Raw genomic sequence first — 10,020 nt, forward strand, 5'->3', positions numbered from 1 at the left:
CTCATTTCTTAACATTTTATTTCATCATATTGCTTGGTATTTTTATTGGTCTTGCAATAATATTCTCAACCTGCAGGTCGCTGTTCTTTTGACTGTAAACCTCTGAATTATTCATTTCAGCACAAAACATGATTAAGATGCAGGGGGTCAAGTTCAAGTCTCATTTTATTATAAAAAAAAAAGCAAGATAAGAACAGATGAACCAGACATGAGCTTTGTCCTAAAAAATAAATAAATAAATAAATGCATAAATAAATAAATAAATAAATAAATGCATAAATAAATAAATAATCAGGTCACTGAAAAGATGCTCCACATGCACTGAGGGACCCTGAGGCTTGTTCCTCTTCAGTTCCTGCTGTGTAGAAAAGTCTGAAACTCCTTGAGACCATCCTGAAGCTCAGTTCTCACCATCTCCCATCCACATGAGCTGAACTCCTGCACAGCAGAAACACGAAGCACATCCACATGTCAACCAGCAGAAGCTGTGAGAGTGTGAGTGTGTGAGAGAGTGTGTGTGAGGGTGAGAGAGTGTGTGTGTGTGTGTGAGTGGTTTCTTCTCTGTGTACTGACCTTCTCTTTCAGTCGTTCCTCCAGCTTCTGAAAATAGGACCTCAGTGTATGAGTGCTGCTCTCCGCAGGTGTCTCCATCGCTCTCTGGACCTTTTTCCCGACCTGAACATCACCAACACAGACAATGAGGTCAACATTTATTCACTCCATACAGGAGCAGAGGTTCTGCTGCACTTCCCCTGCAGGGTCAGAACCAAAGCCAGAGCAGGAAAGATCTGACTCACACATTCCTGCAGCTTCTCCACTTGTCTGTTTATCAGATTGGTGAAGCGAGACACTTTCTCTCTGTCCCACGTCACTGACGCTTTGTTGTTTTTGAAGATTTTCTCAACTCCTTTCAGAGTCTCAAGAGCCACCAAGACCAGGTCTTCATCCTGCACAGACAAAACCATACAGCCATTATTTTTATGTGACTCTTCAGGAAAACAGTAACTGTTATTGATCCTGTTGTCTTTTTTTCACTCTAAGGAAACTTTTGTGAAATCAGCCCCACTTGGCTCAGATACCATTCAGTGTTCCACACTCTGAAGCAAAGAGAATGAAAAAGAACAAGAACAAAAAAGCTACACGATGAAACTAATGAAATCAACACTGGCAGCTGTTTTGAAGCTGGAGCCTGCACTTTTATTTAACATTGAACATTTTAAAACTCATCTACATCTGAATGGTTTAATGATACTGTATGTACAGATAGATTCCATTAGGTTTAGAGCCTGAAAGTTTCAAATCCAGGTGGATCTTTTATAATCAACATTGCAGCACATACCTGAGCTTGAACGAACACACCCTTTGGAAAGGAGTTATTATTTCTTTCCAAGCACTCCAGTGGCATGTGACCACCCTGTACACACACACACACACACACACACACACACACACACACACACACACAGAGTGAGCGATGCCTAAAATGACCAAGGATCTCCTGTCATCATCATCATCATCATCACTAATAGGCCGCATAATTAAAAGGACCCAAAACAACGGTTTAAAATATTAGAAATATAATGTTTATATCCTGAGAGGAAGTTGTTTCTCACCATGTTCTTCAGCAGCTCATTGCTCTGCTTGTTCAGTGTTTTGAGTCTGGTGTGTGTCCAGATGCAGGATGGCAGAGCTGCAGCTTCACTCAACACCAACACGAGCAGCAGCACAAAGTTCACCAGCTCCATATTCAGCACTCAGAGAGAAAATATTCAGCACTCAGTCTCAGCTCGAATCTCAGAGCTCCTCTGAAGGTGGAATGAACCCTAACACCACTGCTTTCTCTATTTATTTAATTTCATTTGGGTTTTTCTTTCATTCTTTTTTTTTTTTTTTTTTGCGTGTGGAAAATTATAACTACATTAATTTCTTTTTTTTTTTACCAAAGCATTTCGGATTTCGCCTCCAGATGGGCATTGCATCACGCAGAAGTGTGACATCACCACTTTCCTTTTCATCTCCGCACTGCACTCGGCATTTCCCCTGATGTTTAACAATGATGTTCGGCTTCAGTGAGGTTTATTTTTTAAACTGAAAATAATGTAACACACATCAGTTGTTGAAACTGAACCCATTTCCGCCGTCTGGATGATTGACAGCAGCACGCGCTCCTTCAACACCAGCCGACCAGTTTAACCCCTTCAGCTCCACACTCAGATGTGTGTGAGACAGAGGGAGATTAGAGGAGGTGCAGTGAGAGCGCTGCTGCTGGGACAAAGAACACAAACACAATATGTGTGACCTGTTTCAATATTTATTCATCTGTAAGTCGGTGGGAAGAATAAAGACTTGTTTCCTGGGATCTGTTCAGGTCTAAATCCAGCTGTTCACTGAATAAGATCCTGGTTCATCCAGATGTGCAGGAAGACTGGATTAATTAATGCGCAAGCTATTGTAACCCCCTCTAACGCACAACATGGGTCACAAGTGACCCGCATTCATTTCTAATGTAATTTCCAGCAAGGACATGGTTTTCTCTCTTACAACTTCTTGAAACAATACATTTAACCCTATAATATTTTATAAATTGACAGATTAGGTAGGGTTTGATGCACAAAAACTATTTTTTATCATTTTTACTTTTGTATCTCATAAATAAACATGTATTTGTAATTTCTCCATTAATTCGCAGACATGGGTCACAAGTGACCCGCATTCATTTCTAATGTAATTCCAAGCATGGATATGGTTTTCTCACTTACACCTTAAAAAATCAATACTTTCACCTACAATATTTAAAAAGTTTATAAAGTAGGTAATGTTTGAAGCATAAAAATTTTTTTTACTTAAGTTTATTTTAATTTAACCTAGATTTGGTGTTCTGAGGAACTATAATATTTGCAAGTGTTTCCTGTCAGGAAAACATTTAAAGTCGGACCACTGTTGATCGCTGACTGTTGACACTCATTTTAGAAGTTTACAAAGCTGCTTCTGCAAAACTACGTGTAAGTATTTATTTTCAGTTGTAATATTACATATTTATTACACAACTGTTACAGAGTTATTATTGACCTCATGGATCAAATGGTCCACACATACACATCGAAGAGGCGAACAAGGAGGTGGCCCATGGTGCTCTGGCAAAACATGCTTGATGTTGGTGCTCTGAACGCCTTCACCATCTTTACTGCACAACACCCTGACTATATGAATGGTGTGCCAAATGCACGGCGGCTTTTCATCAAGGAGTTGGCCAAAGAGCTCATCATGCCTCACATGAACAGGCGCATGGAGACCTCTGTTCATCTCCGGAGGAATGTTACTGAGGCCATGGCAACATGTGGTGTGAAAAGGGGGAGTGCTGAGACCACCCATCCACAAGAGGACTTAAGACAGGGAGGAAAATCCAAGAGGAAGAGATGCAGCCTTTGTCCAACTGCCAGAGATAGGAAAGTCACCCTCTCCTGCTCCAAATGCACACGGCCTACATGCAAGGACCATTCAGTTACTGTGGTAATTTGTGATACATGTAAGAACTGAGACTGCTGTCTCGGCGTGTTCTCAATGTATACATGCCTGTGCCCATGCCAATATAATATTACCTTACCCAATCAGTTTTATTCAGTTACATTTACCACTTCCCCACAGTTTGAAAGTTAATATTCCAGTTGTCCATGGCTCACTATAGCTACTAATGCAGTGAAGTTCAGTATTGGTGTTTACAGTGTTAGTTGCTGTACATAATGTACAATGTACAATGTTTAATGTTTTAAATATACCAACAACCTTTTTAATCAGATTACTATTAGAAATGATTTAGATTTTTAGAATATTTTTTTTTTGTTATTTGTAGTGAAATGGTTCGCATAATATTTTTTATCTTAATCACAATCACTTAGCCAACACAGGTCATTTCTGACCCATGTGTTCAACCGCTGTACTGCTTCACAAAATGTATTCCAATTCATGGAGTAGCCATAGTGGAATGAACATAATTATTGCTGTTTTTTAAAAGCTGAATATGTAATGATAAATTTTGATATTAAATGATGAAATAAACTAATTTCAAATATTACTGCAAATAAATTCTGATTCTTATTAATTTTACATAGGAAATTAATGCGGGTCATTTGTGACCCATGTGTGCAAATATAATATAGCTACATAAAAAGTGTTATAATTCAATGGGTAACCATAAATTAATGAAAAGAATAATTAATGTTTGAAAAAAACTGAATAAGTGATGGAAACTTGGTAAATTAAATGAAAAATTAATAAAAAAAAAAACTAGCTAAGAAATACTAAACCTTCAACAAAACTCCATAGAAAATGAATGCGGGTCACTTGTGACCCATGTTGTGCATTAGAGGGGTAGTGACAAAAAAAGTATTTTTATTTAAAATCGTTTAGAGATATAAATTTAAAAAAGTTTTGAAATGAACAAAAACAAGTTAATTGAGGAATTCATGGAGTGTGGGGTCATGAAAATAATTTATTGCAGAGATAAAAAGCAAATTAAACGCAGCCGGGTCACTTGTGACCCATGTTGCGCATAAAAGGGTTAAATATGTTGGGATGTTGAGGTGAAATTAATGTTATAATCTCATCACTATTTAAACACAATCCAGGAACCAGCAGAGCTACAGACAGGACGTGCAGAGAAAGAGTCCGTGATTAATGTCTCCATCGGATCAGTGTTACTGCAAGACTGTTTTTTTTTATATTTAATCAAAGATTCAAAAGTCGACTCAACATCGGATTTATTTATTTATTCATTTATTTATTCATTCATTTATTTATTCATTCATTTATTTATGTATTTATTTAAAGACCTGCAGACGATTATCGGCGGGATTTCTTTTTTAACCTCGTGTGAGAGGTTTAATTCTGGGACTTTCTGTGCACCATGCTCACCCGAAAGAGTCGGAAATATATCAGATCGATTCTCTTTAATTATTCTTACATTATGGAAATCCTTCTTAATGGAAGTTTGTAGCTGCTCGTGATTTCTAGTTATTATTAGGATTTCCCCTGCAGCTCTCTCAAAGGCCACAGAACACACTAATTTTGGTTAATAAATAAATAAATAAATAAATAAATAAATAAATTATTAAAGATTGAAGTTACAATTTCTCATAGATTGGATAGTACAATAATAATAATAATAATAATAATAATAATAATAATAATAATAATAATAATAATAATAATAATAATAATATGTATTATTGCATATTAGCGATTTAGGGTTTAGTTTCGAGTTAATATTTTGTACAGCAGATGGAAAGGAGCGCGCTGATCACTGCTGCACACTAACATCCAGGAGCAGTGATAAAGAGTGAACTTATAACATGTAGTATTAGTAGTATTAGTAGTAGTATTTATAGTTGTTGTTGTTGTTGTTGTTGTTGTTTGTCCTCATCTGAAACAAGGCTTTCATTTCAGTCTGTCTTTAGTTTCTCCTCGAGCGTTTACACCACTTCGGGAAAGAATCTGGATTAAACAAATAAAATGCGAATTGGAATGTGATTATTTTAAAAGTAATAAATAATTAACTTCACGCTTTTTAATTTGTGTAGCGCTTTTCTTTTCTACACAGAGGCATTTTGACCATTCCGAATATTATCCATTTTGCCTGTCTATATATATATATATTACATCACTGAGACCTGTTGCTTTATTTTCTGAAGTGAAATCGACTCGGTTTGAGTCTGATCGAGGAGATGCACAAGCACAGCCACTGAAATCCCAATAATGTGTAAAAAGACAGGGATTAAACAAATATTCTATCTTTCTGTGCTTTGGGAGAGACTGGCTCCCCCCGTTCTAAAGCATTTCATTTCCCAGCATTACTGAATATCTTCACTTACAGTGTTCACTGTTCACTGCTGTGAGCTTTGACTGATGTCTGCAGTGCTGGACAGTGAAGCCGCTCTCACTGCACCTCCTCTAATCTCCCTCTGTCTCACACACATCTGAGTGTGGAGCTGAAGGGGTTAAACTGGTCGGCTGGTGTTGAAGGAGCGCGTGCTGCTGTCAATCATCCAGACGGCGGAAATGGGTTCAGTTTCAACAACTGATGTGTGTTACATTATTTTCAGTTTAAAAAATAAACCTCACTGAAGCCGAACATCATTGTTAAACATCAGGGGAAATGCCGAGTGCAGTGCGGAGATGAAAAGGAAAGTGGTGATGTCACACTTCTGCGTGATGCAATGCCCATCTGGAGGCGAAATCCGAAAAGCTTTGGTAAAAAAAAAAAAAAGAAATTAATGTAGTTATAATTTTCCACACGCAAAAAAAAAAAAAAAGAATGAAAGAAAAACCCAAATGAAATTAAATAAATAGAGAAAGCAGTGGTGTTAGGGTTCATTCCACCTTCAGAGGAGCTCTGAGATTCGAGCTGAGACTGAGTGCTGAATATTTTCTCTCTGAGTGCTGAATATGGAGCTGGTGAACTTTGTGCTGCTGCTCGTGTTGGTGTTGAGTGAAGCTGCAGCTCTGCCATCCTGCATCTGGACACACACCAGACTCAAAACACTGAACAAGCAGAGCAATGAGCTGCTGAAGAACATGGTGAGAAACAACTTCCTCTCAGGATATAAACATTATATTTCTAATATTTTAAACCGTTGTTTTGGGTCCTTTTAATTATGCGGCCTATTAGTGATGATGATGATGATGATGATGATGATGATGATGATGATGATGATGACAGGAGATCCTTGGTCATTTTAGGCATCGCTCACTCTGTGTGTGTGTGTGTGTGTGTGTGTGTGTGTGTGTGTGTGTGTGTGTGTGTGTGTGTGTGTGTGTACAGGGTGGTCACATGCCACTGGAGTGCTTGGAAAGAAATAATAACTCCTTTCCAAAGGGTGTGTTCGTTAAAGCTCAGGTATGTGCTGCAATGTTGATTATAAAAGATCCACCTAGATTTGAAACTTTCAGGCTCTAAACCTAATGGAATCTATCTGTACATACAGTATCATTAAACCATTCAGATGTAGATGAGTTTTAAAATGTTCAATGTTAAATAAAAGTGCAGGCTCCAGCTTCAAAACAGCTGCCAGTGTTGATTTCATTAGTTTCATCGTGTAGCTTTTTTGTTGTTGTTCTTTTTCATTCTCTTTGCTTCAGAGTGTGGAACACTGAATGGTATCTGAGCCGAGTGGGGCTGATTTCACAAAAGTTTCCTTGGAGTGAAAAAAAGACAACAGGATCAATAACAGTTACTGTTTTCCTGAAGAGTCACATCAAAATAATGGCTGTATGGTTTTGTCTGTGCAGGATGAAGACCTGGTCTTGGTGGCTCTTGAGACTCTGAAAGGAGTTGAGAAAATCTTCAAAAACAACAAAGCGTCAGTGACGTGGGACAGAGAGAAAGTGTCTCGCTTCACCAATCTGATAAACAGACAAGTGGAGAAGCTGCAGGAATGTGTGAGTCAGATCTTTCCTGCTCTGGCTTTGGTTCTGACCCTGCAGGGGAAGTGCAGCAGAACCTCTGCTCCTGTATGGAGTGAATAAATGTTGACCTCATTGTCTGTGTTGGTGATGTTCAGGTCGGGAAAAAGGTCCAGAGAGCGATGGAGACACCTGCGGAGAGCAGCACTCATACACTGAGGTCCTATTTTCAGAAGCTGGAGGAACGACTGAAAGAGAAGGTCAGTACACAGAGAAGAAACCACTCACACACACACACACACTCTCTCACCCTCACACACACTGTCTCACACACTCACACTCTCACAGCTTCTGCTGGTTGACATGTGGATGTGCTTCGTGTTTCTGCTGTGCAGGAGTTCAGCTCGTGTGGATGGGAGATGGTGAGAACTGAGCTTCAGGATGGTCTCAAGGAGTTTCAGACTTTTCTACACAGCAGGAACTGAAGAGGAACAAGCCTCAGGGTCCCTCAGTGCATGTGGAGCATCTTTTCAGTGACCTGATTATTTATTTATTTATTTATTTATTTATGCATTTATTTATTTATTTATTTATTAGGACAAAGCTCATGTCTGGTTCATCTGTTCTTATCTTGTTTTTTTTTATAATAAAATGAGACTTGAACTTGACCCCCTGCATCTTAATCATGTTTTGTGCTGAAATGAATAATCCAGAGGTTTACAGTCAAAAGAACAGCGACCTGCAGGTTGAGAATATTATTGCAAGACCAATAAAAATACCAAGCAATATGATGAAATACAATGTTAAGAAATGAGATGATCATAAAGTAATAATAATAAAATGTTGCTCCAAATCCAGATTGTCAGTTGAGGCAGTGAGTGTGTTCGGGGAACGTTAACAGCACAATACAGAGAGGAGCTCAGTGAAATAAACACAAGGAGCATGGCACATTCTGTTTAATTCTCAAACATTTCAATCAATCAATCAATCAGTCAATCAATCAATCAATCAATCAATCAATCAATCAATAATAGTTTATTTATATCACACACAGAAATCAAGTTACATGCAGTACATATGAAGGATCTAATGCTGCCTAGAAATCACTACTAATCTCATGTAAGCAGAAAAACAGGGGATTACTGTTATAAAGAGGAAATTTGGTCACACATTTACTGAGTTTAATTGTTTTGTTTTGGTTTCTTTGTTTTTAAAGAGAAGCTCAGAGTTCACGAAGTCGTTAAAGTTACTTAGAAACAGATATCTGCTGAACAAACCCAGAGAGCAGGACATTGCATCATCCATGTCATCTAGTTGAAAATGATGTAAGTAAAATATGTCTGTGAGTGAGGAAACACCAGGCTTCACCTCACCCTGGGTGAGTACTTTCAGTTTCCTGCTGCAACTCGAAAGTAGTCCCGAAGCTTACTGCTGCCACACCAGAAAAAAAAAATCTGTATTATGTAATAAAATGAAAAGTTTATTGTTATAACAATATATTTGGTATTGCGTAATAACTTTAAACTCATATTTGAGTCTATGGTTTGAATGACATGTGTGTGGAATAAACTGGGTAATGTGGAGAATAAACTGGGTAATGTGGGGAATAAACTGGGCAATGTGGAGAATAAACTGGGTAATGTGGAGAATAAACTGGGTGATGTGGAGAATAAACTGGGTAATGTGGGGAATAAACTGGGTAATGTTGAGAATAAACTGGGTAATGTGGGGAATAAACTGGGTAATGTGGGGAATAAACTGGGTAATGTGGAGAATAAACTGGGTAATGTTGAGAATAAACTGGGGAATGTGGGGAATAAATTGGGTAATGTGGGGAATAAACTGGGTAATGTGTGGAATAAACTGGGTAATGTGGGGAATAAACTGGGTAATGTTGAGAATAAACTGGGTAATGTGGAGAATAAACTGGGTAATGTGGGGAATAAACTGGGTGATGTGGAGAATAAACTGGGTAATGTGGGGAATAAACTGGGTAATGTTGAGAATAAACTGGGTAATGTGGGGAATAAATTGGGTAATGTGGAGAATAAACTGGGTCATGTGGGGAATAAACTGGGTAATGTGGGGAATAAACTGGGTAATGTTGAGAATAAACTGGGGAATGTGGGGAATAAATTGGGTAATGTGGGGAATAAACTGGGTAATGTGTGGAATAAACTGTTTAATGTGTGGAATAAACTGGGTAATGTGGGGAATACACATGATTTAATCAAGATCTAGTTCATGTTTGAGTTGAACTGCAGTAAAGTTGGAAATATATTCACAGATTCAAACTTCCGGGATCAATAACTCTTCAACAAAATGCTGTTAGAACACAATAGACACCTCTTTCCTCCTGTACCCAGGTAAACACCCAGCTACAACCTGATTTTAATCAAACCGAGTCTCCAGCTGTACTAATCACCTGTGTGAGCCGGCTGTGACACAAGCGCACAGGGACTGTGTAAATAGTGCAGGACTGAAAAGAAATGCAATGAAAATATTTAATAACTTCACTCTTATTCACTGTAGTGTCACTAAAATCGCTGCACACATTAACAGTCTCCTGTTTGTTACACTACAACAGTTATTTTGGGAAAATGTGCTTTTGCATAATTTTGG

At 38.1% G+C, this 10,020-nt stretch overlaps 2 protein-coding genes across 2 annotated transcripts; one reads left to right on the forward strand and one right to left on the reverse strand.

Annotated features, from left to right (window-relative positions):
- Positions 1 to 348: 348 nt before the first annotated feature.
- On the reverse strand, positions 349 to 3,128 carry LOC132901034 (interferon alpha-21-like). Its single transcript, XM_060943443.1, has 7 exons — positions 3,093 to 3,128; positions 2,178 to 2,265; positions 1,614 to 1,753; positions 1,340 to 1,414; positions 798 to 947; positions 574 to 675; positions 349 to 438 (listed from the first exon to the last, which is right to left on the reverse strand). Exons 1-7 carry the CDS (start codon positions 3,126 to 3,128, stop codon positions 349 to 351), a joined length of 681 nt encoding a protein of 226 aa, XP_060799426.1.
- Positions 3,129 to 3,144: 16 nt separating this feature from the next.
- On the forward strand, positions 3,145 to 7,883 carry LOC132901035 (interferon alpha-3-like). The gene is made up of 6 exons (XM_060943444.1): positions 3,145 to 3,340; positions 6,434 to 6,573; positions 6,818 to 6,892; positions 7,285 to 7,434; positions 7,557 to 7,658; positions 7,794 to 7,883. Exons 1-6 carry the CDS (start codon positions 3,145 to 3,147, stop codon positions 7,881 to 7,883), a joined length of 753 nt encoding a protein of 250 aa, XP_060799427.1.
- The last annotated feature ends 2,137 nt before the right edge of the window (positions 7,884 to 10,020 follow it).

Source organism: Neoarius graeffei, chromosome 16 (genome assembly GCF_027579695.1).
Source record: "Neoarius graeffei isolate fNeoGra1 chromosome 16, fNeoGra1.pri, whole genome shotgun sequence".
Lineage (NCBI taxonomy): Eukaryota > Metazoa > Chordata > Actinopteri > Siluriformes > Ariidae > Neoarius > Neoarius graeffei.